The sequence below is a fragment of the Oncorhynchus gorbuscha genome, linkage group LG08, assembly GCF_021184085.1.
Source record: "Oncorhynchus gorbuscha isolate QuinsamMale2020 ecotype Even-year linkage group LG08, OgorEven_v1.0, whole genome shotgun sequence".
In the NCBI taxonomy this organism is placed as follows: Eukaryota; Metazoa; Chordata; class Actinopteri; order Salmoniformes; family Salmonidae; genus Oncorhynchus; species Oncorhynchus gorbuscha.
The window spans coordinates 1347731-1375125 of NC_060180.1; the positions used below are offsets into that span (position 1 = coordinate 1347731).

General features: G+C 45.8%; 1 protein-coding gene across 1 annotated transcript in view; it reads right to left on the bottom strand.

Moving 5' to 3' along the window:
- Window positions 1-27395, bottom strand: part of LOC124041081 (activating signal cointegrator 1 complex subunit 1-like) — a 45849-nt gene that overhangs the window by 9195 nt on the left and 9259 nt on the right. Inside the window, exons 8-9 of the mRNA XM_046358241.1 lie at window positions 23800-23870; window positions 8391-8534 (exon numbers count right to left, since the gene is read on the bottom strand). Coding sequence (XP_046214197.1) covers window positions 8418-8534; window positions 23800-23870 — 188 coding nt within the window. The 3' untranslated portion in view covers window positions 8391-8417. The remainder of the gene's footprint in view (window positions 1-8390; window positions 8535-23799; window positions 23871-27395) is intronic.

Sequence of the window (27395 nt, forward strand, 5' to 3'; positions counted from 1 at the left end):
TCACACTGCAGTGTCAACAAAACTGGAGATGATTGTGGACTTCAGGAAACAGTGTCACCCCCTGACATCGATGGAACAGTAGTGGAGAGGGTAGCTACTTTGCAAGTTCCTCGGCATACACATCACAGACAAACTGAATTGGTCCACTCACACTGACAGTGTCCTGAAGATGTGGTCTATTCAACCTCAGGAGGCTGAAGAAATGTTGTCACCAAAAGAACTCACAAACTGTCTACAGATGCACAATCTGAGTGCATCCTGGCATGCTGGTCACCGCTGCAGGCAACTGCTCCGCCATGTGGTCTCTCCAGAGGGTAGTGTCCTGACATGCATCACCGGGGGCAACTCCTGCGTCCTGACATGTGGTCTCCAGGACACCTACACCACCCGTTGTTACAGGAAGGCCATAAAGATCATCAAGGACTTCAACCACCTGAACCATGCCTGTTCACCCTGCTATCATCCAGAATGGCTAGGTCAGTACAGTGCATCAAAGCTGGGACCGAGAGACTGAAAAACAGCTTCTATCTCAAGGCCATCAGACTGTTAAACAGCCACCACTAACATTGAGTGGCTGCTGCCACACACTGTCATTGACACTGACCCAACTCCAGCCATTTTAATAATGGGAATTGATGGGAAATGATGTAAATATATCACTAGCCACTTTAAACAATGCTACTCTATAATGTTACTTACCCTACATTATTCATCTCATATGCATATGTATATACTGTACTCTACATCATCGACTGCATCCTTATGTAACACATGTATCACTAGCCACTTTAACTATGCCACTTTGTTTACTTTGTCTACACTTCATCTCATATGTATATACTGTACTCGATACCATCTACTGTATGCTGCTCTGTACCATCACTCATTCATATATCCTTATGTACATGTTCCTTATCCTTACACTGTGTATAAGACAGTAGTTTTGGAATTGTTAGTTAGATTACATGTTGGTTATCACTGCATTGTCGGAACTAGAAGCACAAGCATTTCGCTACACTCGCATTAACATCTGCTAACCATGTGTATGTGACAAATAAAATTTGATTTGATTTGGTCTACTCTGCAGTGTCCTGACTCCTGACATGTGGTCTACTCTGCAGTGTCCTGACATGTGGTCTACTCTGTAGTGTCCTGACTCCTGACATGTGGTCTACTCTGTAGTGTCCTGACTCCTGACATGTGGTCTACTCTGCAGTGTCCTGACATGTGGTCTACTCTGCAGTGTCCTGACATGTGGTCTACTCTGTAGTGTCCTGACTCCTGACATGTGGTCTACTCTGCAGTGTCCTGACATGTGGTCTACTCTGTAGTGTCCTGACTCCTGACATGTGGTCTACTCTGTAGTGTCCTGACTCCTGACATGTGGTCTACTCTGTAGTGTCCTGACCCCTGACATGTGGTCTACTCTGTAGTGTTCTGACTCCTGACATGTGGTCTACTCTGTAGTGTCCTGACTCCTGACATGTGGTCTACTCTGCAGTGTCCTGACATGTGGTCTACTCTGTAGTGTCCTGACTCCTGACATGTGGTCTACTCTGTAGTGTCCTGACATGTGGTCTACTCTGCAGTGTCCTGACTCCTGACATGTGGTCTACTCTGTAGTGTCCTGACATGTGGTCTACTCTGCAGTGTCCTGACTCCTGACATGTGGTCTACTCTGCAGTGTCCTGACTCCTGACATGTGGTCTACTCTGTAGTGTCCTGACTCCTGACATGTGGTCTACTCTGCAGTGTCCTGACTCCTGACATGTGGTCTACTCTGTAGTGTCCTGACTCCTGACATGTGGTCTACTCTGTAGTGTCCTGACTCCTGACATGTGGTCTACTCTGTAGTGTCCTGACTCCTGACATGTGGTCTACTCTGCAGTGTCCTGACATGTGGTCTACTCTGTAGTGTCCTGACTCCTGACATGTGGTCTACTCTGTAGTGTCCTGACATGTGGTCTACTCTGCAGTGTCCTGACTCCTGACATGTGGTCTACTCTGCAGTGTCCTGACATGTGGTCTACTCTGCAGTGTCCTGACTCCTGACATGTGGTCTACTCTGCAGTGTCCTGACATGTGGTCTACTCTGCAGTGTCCTGACATGTGGTCTACTCTGCAGTGTCCTGACTCCTGACATGTGGTCTACTCTGCAGTGTCCTGACATGTGGTCTACTCTGCAGTGTCCTGACATGTGGTCTACTCTGTAGTGTCCTGACTCCTGACATGTGGTCTACTCTGTAGTGTCCTGACTCCTGACATGTGGTCTAGTCATTCCTGGAAACCTTTGCCCAGCACACTACATCCTGAATGACATCTCTCTCTGCCAAAAAGAAAAAAAGTGTTGCAGCTCTGAACAATTTAATTAACCTGCAAATCAGGCCCTTTCCCCGTCCCTGTAGTTACTAGGAGGGTATTATGGGATGTTTCCAAGAACGAATAAGCCAAGCTCTTGACGGTTTACCTGAGCCTTTCGGTTTTCATTTCTCCCTTCCTGACAGTAACAAGCCTTAAAACTAGATGAGTCATTTGCTGCGTTTGTCAATACACCGTGGCATTTTCTACTGTCTGTCTACATGACACTGAGATCATTCTCTCTGTCAGTCAGTCAGTCTCAGGAGATAGGCAGTGGCTGATTAGACCATGACTTCGGCCTGAAATAGCACCCTATGGGCCCTGGTCAAAAGAAGTGCACTACATAGGGAATAGGGTGCCATTTGGGCCAAACAGTGCATTTGGAAAGTATTCAGACCCCTTGACTTTTTCCCCATCAAACTACACACAATACCCCATAATGACATCGCAATACCCCATAATGACCTCACAATACCCCATAAAGACATCACAATACCCCATAAAGACATCACAATACCCCATAAAGACATCACAATACTCCATAAAGACAAAGCGAAAACAGGTTTTTAATTTTTAAGTATTCAGACCCTTTGCTATGAGACTCAAAATGAAGCTGATCATCCTTGGAGCTGTTTCTACACCTTGTAGTCCACCTGTGGTAAATTCAATTGATTGGACACGATTTGGAAAGGCACACACCTGTCTATATAAAGGTCCCACAGCACTGTCAGAGCAAAGCCATGAGGTCAAAGGAATTGTCCTTAGAGCTCCGAGACAGGATTTTAACAAGGCACAGATCAGCATTGAAGGTCCCCAAGAACACAGTGGCCTCCTTCATTCCTAAATTGAAGAAGTTTGGAACCTCCAAGACTCGTCCTAGAGCTGGCAGATGGTCACTCTGACAGAGCTCCAGAGTTCCTCTGTGGAGATGAGAGAATCTTCCAGAAGGACAACCATCTCTGCAGCCGTCCACCAATCAGGCCGTTATTGTAGAGTGGCCAGACGGAAGCCACTCCTCAGTAAAAGGCAGATGACAGCCCGCTTGGAGTTTGCCAAAAGACACCTAAAGACTCTCAGACCATGAGAAACAAGATTCTCTGATCTGATGAAACCAAGATTGAACTCACTGGCCTGAATGCCAAGTATCATGTCTGGAGTAAACCTGGCACCATCCCTAAAGACTGGGAAGACTAGTCAGGATCGAGGGAAAGATGAAAGGAGAAAAGTACAGAGAGGTCCTTGATGAAAACCTGCTCCAGAGCGCACAGACTGGGGCGAAGGTTCACCTTCCAACAGGACAACGACCCTAAGCACACAGCCAAGACAACGCAGGAGTGGCTTCAGGACAAGTCTCTGAATGTCCTTGACTAGCCCAGCCAGAGCCCGGACTTGAACCCGATTGAACATCTCTGGAGAGACCTGAAAATAGCTGTGCAGCAACGCTCCCCATCCAACCTGACAGAGACGAGAGGATCTTCAGAGAAGAATGAGAGAAACTCCCAATACAGGTGTGCCAAGCCTGTAGCTTCATAGCCAAGAAGAGTTGAGGCTGTAATCACTGCCAAAAGGTGCTACAACAAAGTACTGACTAAAGGGTCTGAATACTTATGTAAATGTGATTTCTGTTTTTTGTTTGTTTCAAAAAATACAAAATAATTTGCAAACATTTCTAAAAACCTGTTTTGGGTTCGTCATTATGGGGTATTGTGATGTCATTATGGGGTATTGTGATGTCATTATGGGGTATTGTGATGGGGTATTGTGATGTCATTATGGGGTATTGTGATGTCATTATGGGGTATTGTGTGTAGAATGAAAACCTGTTTTTGGTTCATCATTATGGGGTATTGTGTGTAGAATGAAAACCTGTTTTGGGTTCGTCATTATGGGGTATTGTGTGTAGAATAAAAACCTGTTTTTGGTTCGTCATTATGGGGTATTGTGTGTAGAATGAAAACCTGTTTTTGGTTCGTCATTATGGGGTATTGTGTGTAGAATGAAAACCTGTTTTTGGTTCGTCATTATGGGGTATTGTCGCTCTGGATAAGAGCGTCTGCTAAATGACTTAAATGTAAAATGTAAATGTGATGTCATTATGGGGCATTGTGATGTCATTATGGGGTATTGTGTGTAGAATGAAAACCTGTTTTTGGTTCGTCATTATGGGGTATTGTGTGTAGAATAAAAACCTGTTTTTGGTTCGTCATTATGGGGTATTGTGTGTAGAATGAAAACCTGTTTTTGGTTCGTCATTATGGGGTATTGTGTGTAGAATGAAAACCTGTTTTTGGTTCGTCATTATGGGGTATTGTGATGTCATTATGGGGCATTGTGATGTCATTATGGGGTATTGTGTGTAGAATGAAAACCTGTTTTTGGTTCATCATTATGGGGTATTGTGATGTCATTATGGGGTATTGTGTGTAGAATGAAAACCTGTTTTTGGTTCATCATTATGGGGTATTGTGATGTCATTATGGGGCATTGTGATGTCATTATGGGGTATTGTGTGTAGAATGAAAACCTGTTTTTGGTTCATCATTATGGGGTATTGTGATGTCATTATGGGGCATTGTGATGTCATTATGGGGTATTGTGTGTAGAATGAAAACCTGTTTTTGGTTCATCATTATGGGGTATTGTGATGTCATTATGGGGCATTGTGATGTCATTATGGGGTATTGTGTATAGAATGATGAGGGGGAAAAACCCAATGAAGTCCATTTTAGAATAAGGCTGTAAGGGAACCCTCTGTGGGAAAAGGGTCTGAATACTTTCTGACTGTTTCTCTTCTGTCTCCGAGGCCTCTGGGAGCCAAGGAGGAGGGTTGAACAGATACACTCTACAGACACAACACAGTGTCACTATCAATGTTCTGATGCTCGGCAGGACGGCTGGGTCGGCTGGGGGCATTTACATAACCCTGTCTAATCATTGCTGTTGACAAGACTCCAGGAAGAAGGACAAATGTGTGTGTGTGTGTGTGTGTGTGTGTGTGTGTGTGTGTGTGTGTGTGTGTGTGTGTGTGTGTGTGTGTGTGTGTGTGTGTGTGTGTGTGTGTGTGTGTGTGTGTGTGTGTGTGTGTGTGTGTGTGTGTGTGTGTGTGTGTGTGTGTGTGTGTGTGTTCTAGCTGCTATAGTATGCTCGTAATGAGTGTCTTTGAGCTGACAGACAGAGCTAGCCAAGTGCACTCGGTGGTAGATATTTCCCTCCTGCATGACATGCCAAGCAAGCAGCGGGCAGCAGAACATCTCTCTGAGGACAGGACAGGGGGAAGTGAATGTAGCTGAGCAGACTGACAGCAGAACATCTCTCTGAGGTCAGGACAGGGGGAAGTGAATGTAGCTGAGCAGACTGACAGCAGAACATCTCTCTGAGGTCAGGACAGGGGGAAGTGAATGTAGCTGAGCAGACTGTGACAGCAGGACATCTCTCTGAGGTCAGGACAGGGGGAAGTGAATGTAGCTGAGCTGACTGTGACAGCAGGACATCTCTCTGAGGACTCTGAGGACAGGACAGGGGGACAGGGGGAAGTGAATGTAGCTGAGCAGACTGACAGCAGAACATCTCTCTGAGGTCAGGACAGGGGGAAGTGAATGTAGCTGAGCAGACTGTGACAGCAGGACATCTCTCTGAGGTCAGGACAGGGGGAAGTGAATGTAGCTGAGCAGACTGACAGCAGAACATCTCTCTGAGGTCAGGACAGGGGGAAGTGAATGTAGCTGAGCAGACTGACAGCAGAACATCTCTCTGAGGGCAGGACAGGGGGAAGTGAATGTAGCTGAGCAGACTGACAGCAGGACATCTCTCTGAGGACAGGACAGGGGGAAGTGAATGTAGCTGAGCAGACTGACAGGGGGTGGGGGGCAGACAACAGTACTGACAGGGGGTGGGGGGCAGACAACAGTACTGACAGGGGGGCAGACAACACTGACAGGGGGGACAGACAACAGCACTGACAGACAACAGCACTGACAGGGGGGCAGACAACAGCACTGACAGACAACAGCACTGACAGGGGGACAGACAACAGCACTGACAGACAACAGCACTGACAGGGGGACAGACAACAGCACTGACTGGGGGGGACAGACAACAGCACTGACAGACAACAGCACTGACAGACAACAGCACTGACAGGGGGGACAGACAACAACACTGACAGGGGGGACAGACAACAACACTGACAGGGGGGACAGACAACAACACTGACAGGGGGGAGGACAGACAACAACACTGACAGGGGGGGACAGACAACAGCACTGACAGGGGGGGACAGACAACAGCACTGACAGGGGGAGACAGACAACAGCACTGAGAGGGGGGGGGCAGACAACAGCACTGACAGGAAGACAGACAACAGCACTGACAAGGGGGGACAACAGCACTGACAAGGGGGGGGGACAGACAACAGCACTGACAAGGGGGGGACAGACAACAGCACTGACAGGGGGAGGGGACAGACAACAGCACTGACAGGAAGACAGACAACAGTGTCACTGCCCCTCAAAATGCCTGCACACACACACACACACACACACACACACACACACACACACACACACACACACACACACACACACACACACACACACACACACACACACACACACACACACACACACACACACACACACACACACACACACACACACACGGGAGAATGCTCCCTGCCTCCACCACACTATAATAAAGCCCGATAGAGCCCTCTGCTGGCCAACAGTAGAGTGCTTTGATGTCCTGCCTGAAGAGGGATTTACAGTTCTGATATTTGAGGAAATTTACCATAATTGCTGAGATTTACCTCGTCTGTTAAACAACTGTCAAAAAAAGTTGTAAATGACTGAAAACTGACCACTTAAAATGTACAACAATTTACAGTAAAGGTAATCAATGTAAAAACCACTGTAGTGTTCTCTCTCCTCCTCTCTCTCTCTTTACCTCTCTCTCTCTTTACCTCTTTCTCTCTCTTTACCTCTCTCTCTCTTTACCTCTCTCTCTCTCTCTCTTTACCTCTCTCTCTCTTCTCTCTCTCTCTTTCTCTCTTTACCTCTCTCTCTCTCTCTCTTTACCTCTCTCTCTCTCTCTTTCTACTCTCTCTCTCTCTCCTCTTACCTCTCTCTCTCTCTCTCTCTCTCTCTACTCTCTCTCTCTCTCTACTCTCTCTTACCTCTCTCTCTCTCTCTTTACCTCTCTCTCCTCTCTCTCTCTCTCTCTTACCTCTCTCTCTCTCTCTCTCTCTCTCTCTCTCTCTCTTTACCTCTCTCTCTCTCTACCTCTCTCTCTTTACCTCTCTCTCTCTTTACTCTCTCTCTCTCTACCTCTCTCTCTCTCTCTTTACTCTCTCTCTCTCTCTCTCTCTCTCTCTCTCTCTCTCTTTACTCTCTCTCTCTCTTTTACCTCTCTCTCTCTCTCTTTACCTCTCTCTCTCTACCTCTCTCTCTCTCTTACCTCTCTCTCTCTCTCTCTCTACCTCTCTCTCTCTCTCTCTCTCTCTCTTACCTCTCTCTCTCTCTCTTTACTCTCTCTTTACCTCTCTCTCTCTTTTACTCTCTTTACCTCTCTCTCTCTCTCTCTCTTTACCTCTCTCTCTTTACCTCTCTCTCTCTCTCTCTCTCTCTTTACCTCTCTCTCTCTCTCTTTACTCTCTCTTTACCTCTCTCTCTCTTCTTTACCTCTCTCTCTCTCTCTTTTACCTCTCTCTCTCTCTTCTTTACCTCTCTCTCTCTTACTCTCTTTACCTCTCTCTCTCTACTCTCTCTCTCTCTCTCTTTACCTCTCTCTCTCTCTTTACCTCTCTCTCTTTACCTCTCTCTTTACCTCTCTCTCTTTACTCTCTCTTTACCTCTCTCTCTCTCTCTTTACCTCTCTCTCTCTCTCTTTACCTCTCTCTCTCTCTCTTTACCTCTCTCTCTCTCTCTCTCTTTACCTCTCTCTCTCTCTTTACCTCTCTCTCTCTCTTTACCTCTCTCTCTCTCTTTACCTCTCTCTCTCTCTTTACCTCTCTCTCTCTCTTTACCTCTCTACTGTACCTGAGGGAAGGTTCATTGGAGAGGTGGTCAGGAGAAGTTCAGAAGGCCGGCGGAGGTGTAGAAACCGGTGCAGTCGGTAGAATACCTCTGGGAGATCTGGACCGCACTCAGATCAAACTCCCCAAAATGGTACGACCCAAAGCTCTACGTTAAGAACAAGACAAGAGAGTTAGAACAATACTGTTCATCTGAGTGTTATTGTGTGTCCCAAATGACACACTGTTCCCTATAGTAGTGCACTACTTTTGACCAGAAGAAGTGCACTAGATAGTAAATAGGGAGCCATTTGCGACACAGCCTAGGAAACCACTACTAATATTGTTATGTGAATCTCCTGTTTACACTTGATGTAGTTCTACATGTCCACGTTGTGAACTGGACCAGAGTTTTGATGGAGGTTCTGGTTATATAGATACAACTAGAGCCTAACAAAAAAATAACTCTGCTTAAATTCCACTCCACGACCATCAAACAGAACGACATAACTCTCCAGGGACATCATGTTGCTTCTCAAGGGAACACATGGTACTAACAGAGACTCTCCAGGGACATCATGTTGCTTCTCAAGGGAACACATGGTGCTGACAGAGACTCTCCAGGGACATCATGTTGCTTCTCAAGGGAACACATGGTACTGACAGAGACTCTCCAGGGACATCATGTTGCTTCTCAAGGGAACACATGGTACTGACAGAGACTCTCCAGGGACATCATGTTGCTTCTCAAGGGAACACATGGTACTGACAGAGACTCTCCAGGGACATCATGTTGCTTCTCAAGGGAACACATGGTACTAACAGAGACTCTCCAGGGACATCATGTTGCTTCTCAAGGGAACACATGGTGCTGACAGAGACTCTCCAGGGACATCATGTTGCTTCTCAAGGGAACACATGGTACTGACAGAGACTCTCCAGGGACATCATGTTGCTTCTCAAGGGAACACATGGTACTGACAGAGACTCTCCAGGGACATCATGTTGCTTCTCAAGGGAACACATGGTACTGACAGAGACTCTCCAGGGACATCATGTTGCTTCTCAAGGGAACACATGGTGCTGACAGAGACTCTCCAGGGACATTCCTATCATGTTGCTTCCCAAATGGAACCCGATTCCCTGCACTACGTTTGACCAGGGCCCATCCAGGGATCTGGTCCTTCTTCTCAGTTGGTAGAGCATGGCGCTTGTAACGCCAGGGTAGTGGGTTCTTCCAGGGACCACCATGTTGAATGTATGCACACATGACTGTAAGTCGCTTTGGATAAAAGCGTCTGCTAAATGGCATATATTATTATTATTATTGGTTATAAGTAGTGCACTATATAGTGACCAGGGCCCATAGGGATCTGGTTATAAGTAGTGCACTATATAGTGACCAGGGCCCATAGGGATCTGTTAAAAGTAGTGCACTATATAGTGACCAGGGCCCATAGGGATCTGTTAAAAGTAGTGCACTATATAGTGACCAGGGCCCATAGGGATCTGTTAAAAGTAGTGCACTATATAGTGACCAGGGCCCATAGGGATCTGTTAAAAGTAGTGCACTATATAGTGACCAGGGCCCATAGGGATCTGTTAAAAGTAGTGCACTATATAGTGACCAGGGCCCATAGGGATCTGTTAAAAGTAGTGCACTATATAGTGACCAGGGCCCATAGGGATCTGGTTAAAAGTAGTGCACTATATAGTGACCAGGGCCCATAGGGATCAGGTTATAAGTAGTGCACTATATAGTGAGGGCCCAGGGTAGTGCCATAGGGATCCCAGGTTATAAGTAGTGCACTATATAGTGACCAGGGCCCAGGTTATAAGAGTGCACTATATAGTGACCAGGGCCCAGGTTATAAGTAGTGCACTATATAGTGACCAGGGCCCATTGGGATCTGGTTATAAGTAGTGCACTATATAGTGACCAGGGCCCATAGGGATCTGGTTATAAGTAGTGCACTATATAGTGACCAGGGCCCATAGGGATCTGGTTATAAGTAGTGCACTATATAGTGACCAGGGCCCATAGGGATCTGGTTATAAGTAGTGCACTATATAGTGACCAGGACCCATAGGGATCTGGTTATAAGTAGTGCACTATATAGTGACCAGGGCCCATAGGGATCTGGTTATAAGTAGTGCACTATATAGTGACCAGGGCCCATAGGGATCTGGTTATAAGTAGTGCACTATATAGTGACCAGGGCCCATAGGGATCTGGTTATAAGTAGTGCACTATATAGTGACCAGGGCCCATAGGGATCAGGTTATAAGTAGTGCACTATATAGTGGGATCAGGTTATAAATAGTGGACATATAGTGACCAGGGCCCAGGTTATAAGTAGTGCACTATATAGTGACCAGGGCCCATAGGGATCTGGTTATAAGTAGTGCACTATATAGTGACCAGGGCCCATAGGGATCAGGTTATAAGTAGTGCACTATATAGTGGCCAGGGCCCATAGGGATCAGGTTATAAATAGTGGACTATATAGTGACCAGGGCCCAGGTTATAAGTAGTGCACTATATAGTGACCAGGATCCATTGGGATCTGGTTATAAGTAGTGCACTATATAGTGACCAGGGCCCATAGGGATCTGTTAAAAGTAGTGCACTATATAGTGACCAGGGCCCATAGGGATCTGTTAAAAGTAGTGCACTATATAGTGACCAGGGCCCATAGGGATCTGTTAAAAGTAGTGCACTATATAGTGACCAGGGCCCATAGGGATCTGTTAAAAGTAGTGCACTATATAGTGACCAGGGCCCATAGGGATCTGTTAAAAGTAGTGCACTATATAGTGACCAGGGCCCATAGGGATCTGTTAAAAGTAGTGCACTATATAGTGACCAGGGCCCATAGGGATCTGTTAAAAGTAGTGCACTATATAGTGACCAGGGCCCATAGGGATCAGGTTATAAGTAGTGCACTATATAGTGACCAGGGCCCAGGTTATAAGTAGTGCACTATATAGTGACCAGGATCCATTGGGATCTGGTTATAAGTAGTGCACTATATAGTGACCAGGGCCCATAGGGCCCAGGTTATAAGTAGTGCACTATATAGTGACCAGGGCCCATATGGATCTGGTTATAAGTAGTGCACTATATAGTGACCAGGGCCCAGGTTATAAGTAGTGCACTATATAGTGACCAGGGCCCATAGGGATCTGGTTATAAGTAGTGCACTATATAGTGACCAGGGCCCATAGGGATCTGTTAAAAGTAGTGCACTATATAGTGACCAGGATCCATTGGGATCTGGTTATAAGTAGTGCACTATATAGTGACCAGGGCCCATAGGGATCTGTTAAAAGTAGTGCACTATATAGTGACCAGGGCCCATAGGGATCTGTTAAAAGTAGTGCACTATATAGTGACCAGGATCCATTGGGATCTGGTTATAAGTAGTGCACTATATAGTGACCAGGGCCCATAGGGATCTGTTAAAAGTAGTGCACTATATAGTGACCAGGATCCATTGGGATCTGGTTATAAGTAGTGCACTATATAGTGACCAGGGCCCATAGGGATCTGTTAAAAGTAGTGCACTATATAGTGACCAGGATCCATTGGGATCTGTTAAAAGTAGTGCACTATATAGTGACCAGGGCCCATAGGGATCTGGTTATAAGTAGTGCACTATATAGTGACCAGGGCCCATAGGGATCTGGTTATAAGTAGTGCACTATATAGTGACCAGGGCCCATAGGGATCTGTTAAAAGTAGTGCACTATATAGTGACCAGGGCCCATAGGGATCTGGTTATAAGTAGTGCACTATATAGTGACCAGGGCCCATAGGGATCTGGTTATAAGTAGTGCACTATATAGTGACCAGGGCCCATAGGGATCTGGTTATAAGTAGTGCACTATATAGTGACCAGGATCCATTGGGATCTGGTTATAAGTAGTGCACTATATAGTGACCAGGATCCATTGGGATCTGGTTATAAGTAGTGCACTATATAGTGACCAGGGCCCATAGGGATCTGGTTATAAGTAGTGCACTATATAGTGACCAGGGCCCAGGTTATAAGTAGTGCACTATATAGTGACCAGGGCCCATAGGGATCTGGTTATAAGTAGTGCACTATATAGTGACCAGGGCCCATAGGGATCTGGTTATAAGTAGTGCACTATATAGTGACCAGGGCCCATATGGATCTGGTTATAAGTAGTGCACTATATAGTGACCAGGGCCCATAGGGATCTGGTTATAAGTAGTGCACTATATAGTGACCAGGGCCCATAGTGATCTGGTTATAAGTAGTGCACTATATAGTGACCAGGGCCCATAGGGATCTGGTTATAAGTAGTGCACTATATAGTGACCAGGGCCCATAGGGATCTGGTTATAAGTAGTGCACTATATAGTGACCAGGGCCCATAGGGATCTGGTTATAAGTAGTGCACTATATAGTGACCAGGATCCATTGGGATCTGGTTATAAGTAGTGCACTATATAGTGACCAGGGCCCATATGGATCTGGTTATAAGTAGTGCACTATATAGTGACCAGGGCCCATAGGGATCTGTTAAAAGTAGTGCACTATATAGTGACCAGGGCCCATAGGGATCTGTTAAAAGTAGTGCACTATATAGTGACCAGGGCCCATAGGGATCTGTTAAAAGTAGTGCACTATATAGTGACCAGGGCCCATAGGGATCTGTTAAAAGTAGTGCACTATATAGTGACCAGGGCCCATAGGGATCTGTTAAAAGTAGTGCACTATATAGTGACCAGGGCCCATAGGGATCTGTTAAAAGTAGTGCACTATATAGTGACCAGGGCCCATAGGGATCTGTTAAAAGTAGTGCACTATATAGTGACCAGGGCCCATAGGGATCAGGTTATGAGTAGTGCACTATATAATGACCAGGGCCCATAGTGATCTGGTTATAAGTAGTGCACTATATAGTGACCAGGGCCCATAGGGATCAGGTTATAAGTAGTGCACTATATAGTGACCAGGGCCCAGGTTATAAGTAGTGCACTATATAGTGACCAGGGCCCAGGTTATAAGTAGTGCACTATATAGTGACCAGGGCCCATAGGGATCAGGTTATAAGTAGTGCACTATATAGTGACCAGGGCCCAGGTTATAAGTAGTGCACTATATAGTGACCAAGGATCAGGTTATAAGTAGTGCACTATATAGTGACCAGGGCCCAGGTTAAAAGTAGTGCACTATATAGTGACCAGGATCCATTGGGATCTGGTTATAAGTAGTGCACTATATAGTGACCAGGGCCCATAGGGATCTGTTAAAAGTAGTGCACTATATAGTGACCAGGATCCATTGGGATCTGGTTATAAGTAGTGCACTATATAGTGGCCAGGGCCCAGGTTATAAGTAGTGCACTATATAGTGACCAGGGCCCATAGGGATCTGTTAAAAGTAGTGCACTATATAGTGACCAGGGCCCATAGGGATCTGGTTATAAGTAGTGCACTATATAGTGACCAGGATCCATTGGGATCTGGTTATAAGTAGTGCACTATATAGTGACCAGGGCCCATAGGGATCAGGTTATAAGTAGTGCACTATATAGTGACCAGGGCCCATATGGATCTGGTTATAAGTAGTGCACTATATAGTGACCAGGGCCCATAGGGATCAGGTTATAAGTAGTGCACTATATAGTGACCAGGGCCCATAGGGATCTGGTTATAAGTAGTGCACTATATAGTGACCAGGATCCATAGGGATCTGGTTATAAGTAGTGCACTATATAGTGACCAGGGCCCAGGTTATAAGTAGTGCACTATATAGTGACCAGGGCCCATAGGGATCTGGTTATAAGTAGTGCACTATATAGTGACCAGGGCCCAGGTTATATGTAGTGCACTATATAGTGACCAGGGCCCATAGGGATCTGGTTATAAGTAGTGCACTATATAGTGACCAGGGCCCAGGTTATAAGTAGTGCACTATATAGTGACCAGGGCCCATGGGGATCTGGTTATAAGTAGTGCACTATATAGTGACCAGGGCCCATATGGATCTGGTTATAAGTAGTGCACTATATAGTGACCAGGATCCATTGGGATCTGGTTATAAGTAGTGCACTATATAGTGACCAGGGCCCATAGGGATCTGGTTATAAGTAGTGCACTATATAGTGACCAGGGCCCATAGGGATCAGGTTATAAGTAGTGCACTATATAGTGACCAGGGCCCATATGGATCTGGTTATAAGTAGTGCACTATATAGTGACCAGGGCCCATAGGGATCTGTTAAAAGTAGTGCACTATATAGTGACCAGGGCCCATAGGGATCTGTTAAAAGTAGTGCACTATATAGTGACCAGGGCCCATAGGGATCTGTTAAAAGTAGTGCACTATATAGTGACCAGGGCCCATAGGGATCTGTTAAAAGTAGTGCACTATATAGTGACCAGGGCCCATAGGGATCTGTTAAAAGTAGTGCACTATATAGTGACCAGGGCCCATAGGGATCTGTTAAAAGTAGTGCACTATATAGTGACCAGGGCCCATAGGGATCTGTTAAAAGTAGTGCACTATATAGTGACCAGGGCCCATAGGGATCAGGTTATGAGTAGTGCACTATATAATGACCAGGGCCCATAGTGATCTGGTTATAAGTAGTGCACTATATAGTGACCAGGGCCCATAGGGATCAGGTTATAAGTAGTGCACTATATAGTGACCAGGGCCCAGGTTATAAGTAGTGCACTATATAGTGACCAGGGCCCATATGGATCTGGTTATAAGTAGTGCACTATATAGTGACCAGGGCCCATAGGGATCAGGTTATAAGTAGTGCACTATATAGTGACCAGGGCCCAGGTTAAAAGTAGTGCACTATATAGTGACCAGGGCCCATATGGATCTGGTTATAAGTAGTGCACTATATAGTGACCAGGGCCCATAGGGATCTGGTTATAAGTAGTGCACTATATAGTGACCAGGGCCCATAGGGATCTGGTTATAAGTAGTGCACTATATAGTGACCAGGATCCATTGGGATCTGGTTATAAGTAGTGCACTATATAGTGGCCAGGGCCCAGGTTATAAGTAGTGCACTATATAGTGACCAGGGCCCATAGGGATCTGGTTATAAGTAGTGCACTATATAGTGACCAGGATCCATTGGGATCTGGTTATAAGTAGTGCACTATATAGTGGCCAGGGCCCAGGTTATAAGTAGTGCACTATATAGTGACCAGGGCCCATAGGGATCTGGTTATAAGTAGTGCACTATATAGTGACCAGGGCCCATAGGGATCTGGTTATAAGTAGTGCACTATATAGTGACCAGGGCCCATAGGGATCTGGTTATAAGTAGTGCACTATATAGTGACCAGGGCCCATATGGATCTGGTTATAAGTAGTGCACTATATAGTGACCAGGGCCCATAGGGATCTGGTTAAAAGTAGTGCACTATATAGTGACCAGGGCCCATAGGGATCTGTTAAAAGTAGTGCACTATATAGTGACCAGGGCCCATATGGATCTGGTTAAAAGTAGTGCACTATATAGTGACCAGGGCCCATATGGATCTGGTTATAAGTAGTGCACTATATAGTGACCAGGGCCCATAGGGATCAGGTTATAAGTAGTGCACTATATAGTGACCAGGGCCCATAGGGATCTGTTAAAAGTAGTGCACTATATAGTGACCAGGGCCCATAGGGATCTGTTAAAAGTAGCGCACTATATAGTGACCAGGGCCCATAGGGATCTGTTAAAAGTAGTGCACTATATAGTGACCAGGGCCCATAGGGATCTGTTAAAAGTAGCGCACTATATAGTGACCAGGGCCCATAGGGATCTGTTAAAAGTAGTGCACTATATAGTGACCAGGGCCCATAGGGATCTGGTTATAAGTAGTGCACTATATAGTGACCAGGGCCCATAGGGATCTGTTAAAAGTAGTGCACTATATAGTGACCAGGGCCCATAGGGATCTGGTTATAAGTAGTGCACTATATAGTGACCAGGGCCCATAGGGATCTGTTAAAAGTAGTGCACTATATAGTGACCAGGGCCCATAGGGATCTGGTTATAAGTAGTGCACTATATAGTGACCAGGGCCCATAGGGATCAGGTTATAAGTAGTGCACTATATAGTGACCAGGGCCCATAGGGATCTGTTAAAAGTAGTGCACTATATAGTGACCAGGGCCCATAGGGATCTGTTAAAAGTAGTGCACTATATAGTGACCAGGGCCCATAGGGATCTGTTAAAAGTAGTGCACTATATAGTGACCAGGGCCCATAGGGATCTGTTAAAAGTAGTGCACTATATAGTGACCAGGGCCCATAGGGATCTGTTAAAAGTAGTGCACTATATAGTGACCAGGGCCCATAGGGATCTGTTAAAAGTAGTGCACTATATAGTGACCAGGGCCCATAGGGATCTGTTAAAAGTAGTGCACTATATAGTGACCAGGGCCCATAGGGATCTGTTAAAAGTAGTGCACTATATAGTGACCAGGGCCCATAGGGATCAGGTTATGAGTAGTGCACTATATAATGACCAGGGCCCATAGGGATCAGGTTATAAGTAGTGCACTATATAGTGGCCAGGGCCCAGGTTATAAGTAGTGCACTATATAGTGACCAGGGCCCAGGTTATAAGTAGTGCACTATATAGTGACCAGGGCCCAGGTTATAAGTAGTGCACTATATAGTGACCAGGGCCCAGGTTATAAGTAGTGCACTATATAGTGACCAGGATCCATTGGGATCTGGTTATAAGTAGTGCACTATATAGTGACCAGGGCCCATAGGGATCTGGTTATAAGTAGTGCACTATATAGTGACCAGGGCCCATAGGGATCTGGTTATAAGTAGTGCACTATATAGTGACCAGGGCCCATAGGGATCTGGTTATAAGTAATGGACTATATAGTGACCAGGGCCCATAGGGATCTGTTAAAAGTAGCGCACTATATAGTGACCAGGGCCCATAGGGATCTGTTAAAAGTAGTGCACTATATAGTGACCAGGGCCCATAGGGATCTGTTAAAAGTAGCGCACTATATAGTGACCAGGGCCCATAGGGATCTGTTAAAAGTAGTGCACTATATAGTGACCAGGGCCCATAGGGATCTGGTTATAAGTAGTGCACTATATAGTGACCAGGGCCCATAGGGATCTGTTAAAAGTAGTGCACTATATAGTGACCAGGGCCCATAGGGATCTGGTTATAAGTAGTGCACTATATAGTGACCAGGGCCCATAGGGATCTGTTAAAAGTAGTGCACTATATAGTGACCAGGGCCCATAGGGATCTGGTTATAAGTAGTGCACTATATAGTGACCAGGGCCCATAGGGATCAGGTTATAAGTAGTGCACTATATAGTGACCAGGGCCCATAGGGATCTGTTAAAAGTAGTGCACTATATAGTGACCAGGGCCCATAGGGATCTGTTAAAAGTAGTGCACTATATAGTGACCAGGGCCCATAGGGATCTGTTAAAAGTAGTGCACTATATAGTGACCAGGGCCCATAGGGATCTGTTAAAAGTAGTGCACTATATAGTGACCAGGGCCCATAGGGATCTGTTAAAAGTAGTGCACTATATAGTGACCAGGGCCCATAGGGATCTGTTAAAAGTAGTGCACTATATAGTGACCAGGGCCCATATGGATCTGGTTATAAGTAGTGCACTATATAGTGACCAGGGCCCATAGGGATCTGTTAAAAGTAGTGCACTATATAGTGACCAGGGCCCATAGGGATCAGGTTATAAGTAGTGCACTATATAGTGACCAGGGCCCATAGGGATCAGGTTATAAGTAGTGCACTATATAGTGACCAGGGCCCATAGGGATCAGGTTATAAGTAGTGCACTATATAGTGACCAGGGCCCATAGGGATCAGGTTATAAGTAGTGCACTATATAGTGACCAGGGCCCAGGTTATAAGTAGTGCACTATATAGTGACCAGGGCCCAGGTTATAAGTAGTGCACTATATAGTGACCAGGGCCCATAGGGATCTGTTATAAGTAGTGCACTATATAGTGACCAGGGCCCATATGGATCTGTTATAAGTAGTGCACTATATAGTGACCAGGGCCCATAGGGATCTGGTTATAAGTAATGGACTATATAGTGACCAGGGCCCATAGGGATCTGGTTATAAGTAATGGACTATATAGTGGCCAGGGCCCATATGGATCTGTTAAAAGTAGTGCACTATATAGTGGCCAGGGCCCATATGGATCTGGTTATAAGTAGTGCACTATATAGTGACCAGGGCCCATAGGGATCTGTTAAAAGTAGTGCACTATATAGTGACCAGGGCCCATATGGATCTGGTTAAAAGTAGTGCACTATATAGTGACCAGGGCCCATAGGGATCTGGTTATAAGTTGTGCAGTACAGTGCCTTGCGAAAGTATTCGGCCCACTTGAACTTTGCGACCTTTTTCCACATTTCAGGCTTCAAACATAAAGATATAAAACTGTATTTTTTTGTGAAAAATCAACAACAAGTGGGACACATGAAGTGGAACGACATTTATTGGATATTTCAAACTTTTTTAACAAATCAAAAACTGAAAAATTGGGCGTGCAAAATTATTCAGCCCCCTTAAGTTAATACTTTGTAGCGCCACCTTTTGCTGCGATTACAGCTGTAAGTCGCTTGGGGTATGTCTCTATCAGTTTTGCACATTGAGAGACTGACATTTTTTCCCATTCCTCCTTGCAAAACAGCTCGAGCTCAGTGAGGTTGGATGGAGAGCATTTGTGAACAGCAGTTTTCAGTTCTTTCCACAGATTCTCGATTGGATTCAGGTCTGGACTTTGACTTGGCCATTCTAACACCTGGATATGTTTATTTTTGAACCATTCCATTGTAGATTTTGCTTTATGTTTTGCATCATTGTCTTGTTGGAAGACAAATCTCCGTCCCAGTCTCAGGTCTTTTGCAGACTCCATCAGGTTTTCTTCCAGAATGGTCCTGTATTTGGCTCCATCCATCTTCCCATCAATTTTAACCATCTTCCCTGTCCCTGCTAAAGAAAAGCAGGCCCAAACCATGATGCTGCCACCACCATGTTTGACAGTGGGGATGGTGTGTTCAGGGTGATGAGCTGTGTTGCTTTTACGCCAAACATAACGTTTTGCATTGTTGCCAAAAAGTTCAATTTTGGTTTCATCTGACCAGAGCACCTTCTTCCACATGTTTGGTGTGTCTCCCAGGTGGCTTGTGGCAAACTTTAAACAACACTTTTTATGGATATCTTTAAGAAATGGCTTTCTTCTTGCCACTCTTCCATAAAGGCCAGATTTGTGCAATATACAACTGATTGTTGTCCTATGGACAGAGTCTCCCACCTCTGCTGTAGATCTCTGCAGTTCATCCAGAGTGATCATGGGCCTCTTGGCTGCATCTCTGATCAGTCTTCTCCTTGTATGAGCTGAAAGTTTAGAGGGACGGCCAGGTCTTGGTAGATTTGCAGTGGTCTGATACTCCTTCCATTTCAATATTATCGCTTGCACAGTGCTCCTTGGGATGTTTAAAGCTTGGGAAATCTTTTTGTATCCAAATCTGGCTTTAAACTTCTTCACAACAGTATCTCGGACCTGCCTGGTGTGTTCCTTGTTCTTCATGATGCTCTCTGCGCTTTTAACGGACCTCTGAGACTATCACAGTGCAGGTGCATTTATACGGAGACTTGATTACACACAGGTGGATTGTATTTATCATCATTAGTCATTTAGGTCAACATTGGATTATTCAGAGATCCTCACTGAACTTCTGGAGAGAGTTTTCTGCACTGAAAGTAAAGGGGCTGAATAATTTTTCAGTTTTTGATTTGTTAAAAAAGTTTGAAATATCCAATAAATGTCGTTCCACTTCATGATTGTGTTCCACTTGTTGTTGATTCTTCACAAAAAAAATACAGTTTTATATCTTTATGTTTGAAGCCTGAAATGTGGCAAAAGGTCGCAAAGTTCAAGGGGGCCGAATACTTTCGCAAGGCACTGTATATAGTGACCAGGTCCCATAGGGATCAGGTTATAAGTAGTGCACTATATAGTGACCAGGGCCCATAGGGATCAGGTTATAAGTAGTGCACTATATAGTGACCAGGGCCCATAGGGATCAGGTTATAAGTAGTGCACTATATAGTGACCAGGGCCCATAGGGATCAGGTTATAAGTAGTGCACTATATAGTGACCAGGGCCCATATGGATCTGTTATAAGTAGTGCACTATATAGTGACCAGGGCCCATAGGGATCAGGTTATAAGTAGTGCACTATATAGTGACCAGGGCCCATAGGGATCAGGTTATAAGTAGTGCACTATATAGTGACCAGGGCCCAGGTTATAAGTAGTGCACTATATAGTGACCAGGGCCCATAGGGATCAGGTTATAAGTAGTGCACTATATAGTGACCAGGGCCCATAGGGATCAGGTTATAAGTAGTGCACTATATAGTGACCAGGGCCCATAGGGATCAGGTTATAAGTAGTGCACTATATAGTGACCAGGGCCCATAAGGATCTGTTAAAAGTAGTGCACTATATATGGAATAGGGTACGCTACTGCGCTGAAGGCTCAGTTTGTCATATCTAAACATTGGGAGGACCCCCAAGGTGAATTCAATTCTAACGTGAGTGTATGAAAGCCCTCTATAGGCTGCCATGCTGATTTATCCCAAACACAGTGCCTTCGGAAACTATTCAGACCCCTTGAATTTTCCCACATGTTGTTACGTTACAGCCTTATTCAGAAACGGATTAAATACAACAATTTCCTCATCAATCGACACACAACACCCCATAATACCCCATAATACCCCACAATACCCCACAATACCCCACAATACCCCATAATACCCCATAATACCCCATTGGCGCGTCAGGTAGCCCAGTGGTTAGAGCGTTGGACAAGTAACCAAAAGGTTGCAAGTTCAAACCCCTGAGCTGACAAGGTACAAATCTGTCGTTCTGCCCCTGAACAGGCAGTTCCCAGTTCCCAGTTCCCACTGTTCCCAGGCCGTCATTGAAAATAAGAATTTGTTCTTAACTGACTTGCCTAGTTAAATAAAGCTAAAATTAAAACATTTAAATAAATTCCCAGTTCTAACAACACTCATAACATTCTAAATTCTTACGACTAATAAAATGTCATTGATCTTTTCAGTTATGGTTGGTTGGAGGGATCAAACCCAACGTGTTGGGTTGGCTGGGACTTTAGGGTTGTCTGTCAGGAATATATTTCAGGTCCAATCAACACTCTGTTCCAGTGTTTCATGTTCCTGGGGAACCAATAGGTTTGACGAGCCAATTAGTGGAATCAGGTGTGTAGCGCGAGGGCAAAAACTAATATTATATATTTATTTTTTCCTTTTATTTAATTAGGCAAGTCAGTTATGAACAAATTCGTATTTACAATGACGGTCTACACCGGCCAAATCCAGACGGCGTTGGGCCAAAAGTGCGCCTCCCTATGGGACTCCCAATCACGGCCGGTTATGATACAGCCTGGAATCGAACCAGGGTGTCTGTAGTGACGCCTCTAGCACTGAGATGCGGTGCTTAGACCGCTGTGCCACTCGGGAGCCCAAAATGAACAGAATGGTCCCCATTCAAGTGAATTATTCATTTGTTCGATTCATAATATTTATATTTGTACTTAATCCTATCCGATAGGTTACATCCAGATAGATAGCTTTGGAAAAACTGGGCCCAGGACTCGAGCACTGCTCCATTCAAACAGACCGCACCAGGAATATACTATTGTAGTTCTTACATTTTACCACCAGGGGGCAGCTAATCCACATGAAACAGAGCCAGAGGTATCGTTGCATCGCCGACCTGACTGGCTACCATCTTACTGACTGAATGAACGGTCTACCATCTTACTGACTGAATGGGCTGTCTACCATCTTAATGACTGAATGAACTGTCTGCCATCTTACTGACTGAACTGTCTACCATCTTACTGACTGAACTGTCTACCATCTTACTGAATGAACTGTCTGCCATCTTACTGACTGAATGGGCTGTCTACCATCTTACTGACTGAATGGGCTGTCCACCATCTTACTGACTGAATGAACTGTCCACCATCTTACTGACTGAATGAACTGTCTACCATCTTACTGACTGAATGAACTGTCTACCATCTTACTGACTGAATGAGCTGTCTACCATCTTACTGACTGAATGGGCTGTCTACCATCTTACTGACTGAATGAACGGTCTACCATCTTACTGACTGAATGAACGGTCTACCATCTTACTGACTGAATGAACTGTCTACCATCTTACTGACTGAACTGTCTACCATCTTACTGACTGAATGAACGGTCTACCATCTTACTGACTGACTGAACTGTTTACCATCTTACTGACTGAATGAACTGTCTGCCATCTTACTGACTGAATGAACTGTCTGCCATCTTACTGACTGAATGGGCTGTCCACCATCTTACTGACTGAATGGGCTGTCTACCATCTTACTGACTGAATGGGCTAGCTACCATCTTACTGACTGAACTGTCTACCATCTTACTGACTGAATGGGCTGTCTACCATCTTACTGACTGAACTGTCTACCATCTTACTGACTGAATGGGCTGTCTACCATCTTACTGACTGAATGGGCTGTCTACCATCTTACTGACTGAATGAACCATCTTACTGTCTACCATCTTACTGACTGAATGAACGGTCTGACTGAATGAACTACCATCTTACTGACTGAATGAACTGTCTACCATCTTACTGATCTTCTACCATCTTACTGACTGAATGAACGGTCTACCATCTTACTGACTGACTGAACTGTTTACCATCTTACTGACTGAATGAACTGTCTGCCATCTTACTGACTGAATGAACTGTCTGCCATCTTACTGACTGAATGGGCTGTCCACCATCTTACTGACTGAATGGGCTGTCTACCATCTTACTGACTGAATGGGCTAGCTACCATCTTACTGACTGAACTGTCTACCATCTTACTGACTGAATGGGCTGTCTACCATCTTACTGACTGAACTGTCTACCATCTTACTGACCGAATGGGCTGTCTACCATCTTACTGACTGAATGGGCTGTCTACCATCTTACTGACTGAATGGGCTGTCCGCCATCTTACTGACTGAATGAACTGCAGACCATTTTACTGACTGAGTGAGTGAGTCTGCTAAATCTTACTGCATTATGTAAGCCCCGGGAGGCTTTATGGGTTCCTGGAATGTTCCTATTGCTTCTGTTAATAGTCGTTCCACCCAAAATATTATGGGAGTAATAGTCAAGAATAAAGATAACCGACAAAAACATACTATTGCTCAATATAGGAGAGAAATGATCTCCTATGAGACAGACCTAAAGGTTGTATTGTTCCACAGACAACAGGCAGGTAAAAAGGTACCACCAGGATGTGTATTTGTTTGGTGTTGTTTGACCTCTGACCTTTAATATGTTCCTGGCATCGAAGGCCTCCCGCTCCTTCATGTTCTGCTGCCTTCCTCCTCCGGCTTCGGCTGGAAAACACACAACAAAAGATAGGTAAACCCAGAGCACCGCGGGTAAACCCTGAGCACCGCGGGTAAACCCAGAGCACCGCGGGTAAACCCAGAGCACCGCGGGTAAACCCTGAGCACCGCGGGTAAACCCAGAGCACCGCGGGTAAACTCAGAGCACCGCGGGTAAACCCAGAGCACCGCGGGTAAACCCTGAGCACCGCGGGTAAACCCAGAGCACCGCGGGTAAACCCAGAGCACCGCGGGTAAACCCAGAGCACCGCGGGTAAACCCAGAGCACCGCGGGTAAACCCAGAGCACCGCGGGTAAACTCAGAGCACCGCGGGTAAACTCAGAGCACCGCGGGTAAACCCTGAGCACCGCGGGTAAACCCAGAGCACCGCGGGTAAACCAGGAGCACCGCGGGTAAACCCAGAGCACCGCGGGTAAACCCAGAGCACCGCGGGTAAACCCAGAGCACCGCGGGTAAACCAGGAGCACCGCGGGTAAACCCTGATACTGAGAGCGTTGGCGTTTCCAAAATAGATATATTTGGATGTTTTTGGAGCCTTTGATGGTGTTTTATCTGTGCCTCTGCAACTGCACAACGAGCATGAGGAAGTCTATCGCTGGTGGGGTATATTTCCTCAAAACCAAGTCAAAAAAGGTGTCTGGACACTTAGAACACTTAGAACACGACATTTACATCCAAAATACAGATTTGGTCAACAAAAAGGTGAACTTTGAAAAAAGGTCCTTTGACCCTAATGAACAAAACACACATCTAGTGTATTAGGTGGACAACTATTTATAACATCTAAAAATGTGTGTTAATGAGGTTTAGTGGAGTTCAACGTCAACCACACCGTTTATTACAACACTGTTCAAACCAGGTGAATATCCCTATGAACTGTTCTGGGAGATATGATCCTAAATTACTCTCGCTCTGAAAAAACACTAAACAGATGACAGCCTTACCACCACCACCACCCTGATTGGTCAATGTCCCTGTCTGTTATGTAACAGCTGTGATTCTAACAACATAATGCTGACCGTTCATCTGGTATGCAGCAGTGACGTAACTAAAACACCGCATTCTGAGCAATTCAGAGCTATTCTGAGCTAGTCAACAACAAGCGCAGAACCAACAGTAACCCTCCCTCCCTCCCTCCCTCCCTACCTCCCTCCCTCCCTCCCTCCCTCCCTCCCTCCCTCCCTCGCTCTCTCTTTGGCCACAACTCTGTTTGTGTGCAACAGGGCAGAGTGTTTTCCAACAGCAGTGACAAGGGGGTTTCATTCAGTTGGCCGTGGATCAAGTCCAGCCCCTAGTTCTTTCACAAATGAGTTTACACAGGGCTGGCCAGCTGAGAGACTGGCCAACAACCCAGGGCTGGCCAGCTGAGAGACTGGCCATCAACCCAGGGCTGGCCAGCTGAGAGTGTGCAAGAGCACAGGACAAAGGGAGGGGTCTGTCTAAGAGCACAGGACAAAGGGAGGGGTCTGTCCAAGAGCACAGGACAAAGGGAGGGGTCTGTCCAAGAGCACAGGACAAAGGGAGGGGTCTGTCCAAGAGCACAGGACAAAGGGAGGGGTCTGTCTAAGAGCACAGGACAAAGGGAGGGGTCTGTCTAAGAGCACAGGACAAAGGGAGGGGTCTGTCCCAAGAGCACAGGACAAAGGGAGGGGTCTGTCTAAGAGCACAGGACAAAGGGAGGGGTCTGTCTAAGAGCACAGGACAAAGGGAGGGGTCTGTCTAAGAGCACAGGACAAAGGGAGGGGTCTGTCTAAGAGCACAGGACAAAGGGAGGGGTCTGTCTAAGAGCACAGGACAAAGGGAGGGGTCTGTCTAAGAGCACAGGACAAAGGGAGGGGTCTGTCTAAGAGCACAGGACAAAGGGAGGGGTCTGTCTAAGAGCACAGGACAAAGGGAGGGGTCTGTCTAAGAGCACAGGACAAAGGGAGGGGTCTGTCTAAGAGCACAGGACAAAGGGAGGGGTCTGTCTAAGAGCACAGGACAAAGGGAGGGGTCTGTCTAAGAGCACAGGACAAAGGGAGGGGTCTGTCTAAGAGCACAGGACAAAGGGAGGGGTCTGTCTAAGAGCACAGGACAAAGGGAGGGGTCTGTTTAAGAGCACAGGACAAAGGGAGGGGTCTGTCTAAGAGCACAGGACAAAGGGAGGAGTCTGTCTAAGAGCACAGGACAAAGGGAGGGGTCTGTCTAAGAGCACAGGACAAAGGGAGGGGTCTGTCTAAGAGCACAGGACAAAGGGAGGGGTCTGTCTAAGAGCACAGGACAAAGGGAGGGGTCTGTCTAAGAGCACAGGACAAAGGGAGGGGTCTGTCTAAGAGCACAGGACAAAGGGAGGGGTCTGTCTAAGAGCACAGGACAAAGGGAGGGGTCTGTCTAAGAGCACAGGACAAAGGAAGGAGTCTGTCTAAGAGCACAGGACAAAGGGAGGGGTCTGTCCCAAGAGCACAGGACAAAGGGAGGGGTCTGTCTAAGAGCACAGGACAAAGGGAGGAGTCTGTCTAAGAGCACAGGACAAAGGGAGGGGTCTGTCTAAGAGCACAGGACAAAGGGAGGGGTCTGTCTAAGAGCACAGGACAAAGGGAGGGGTCTGTCTAAGAGCACAGGACAAAGGGAGGAGTCTGTCCCAAGAGCGTCCAATAAAACTCTGTTTACTACTTCAGGAACAGGGTCGCTCCTCTTCTCAGTTCACTGCAGCCAGCGACTGGAACGAGCTGCAACAAACACTCAAACTGGACAGTTTTATCTCTTCATTCAAAGACTCAATCATGGACACTCTTACTGACAGTTGTGGCTGCTTTGTGTGATATATTGTTGTCTCTACCCTCCTGCCCTTTGTGCTGTTGTCTGTGCTCAATAATGTTTGTACCATGTTTTGTGCTGCTACCATGTTGTTGTCATGTGTTGCTGACAAAAATAAAAATAAAATTTATAAACATTTTTATTTTATAATTTTTAAAAATATATTTGTAATCCCAGGCCCCCGTCCTCGCAGCCTTTTAGTAGGCCGTCATTGGAAATAAGAATTTGTTCTTAACTGGCTTGCCTAGTTAAATAAAGGTTAAATAAAATACACTTAAAAACATTTTAAATCCAGTGGTTGTTATTGTTGTTATGGTTGTTGCTACATCCGTGTTGTTGACATGGGGTGGTGTGTTCAGGTGTCAGTTTGTTTCACTAATGACATTATGCTGTGACTCCGTGTCCATCTTTATGCTGTGACTCCGTGTCCATCTTTATGCTGTGACTCCGTGTCCATCTTTATGCTGTGACTCCGTGTCCATCTTTATGCTGTGACTCCGTGTCCATCTTTATGCTGTGACTCCGTGTCCATCTTTATGCTGTGACTCCGTGTCCATCTTTATGCTGTGACTCCGTGTCCAGTGACTGACTTAATGTCCATATTTATGCTGACTGTGTCCAGTGACTCTGACTTAATGTCCATCTTTATGCTGTGACTCTGTGTCCAGTGAGTGACGTAATGTCCATCTTTATGCTGACTCAGTGTCCAGTGACTG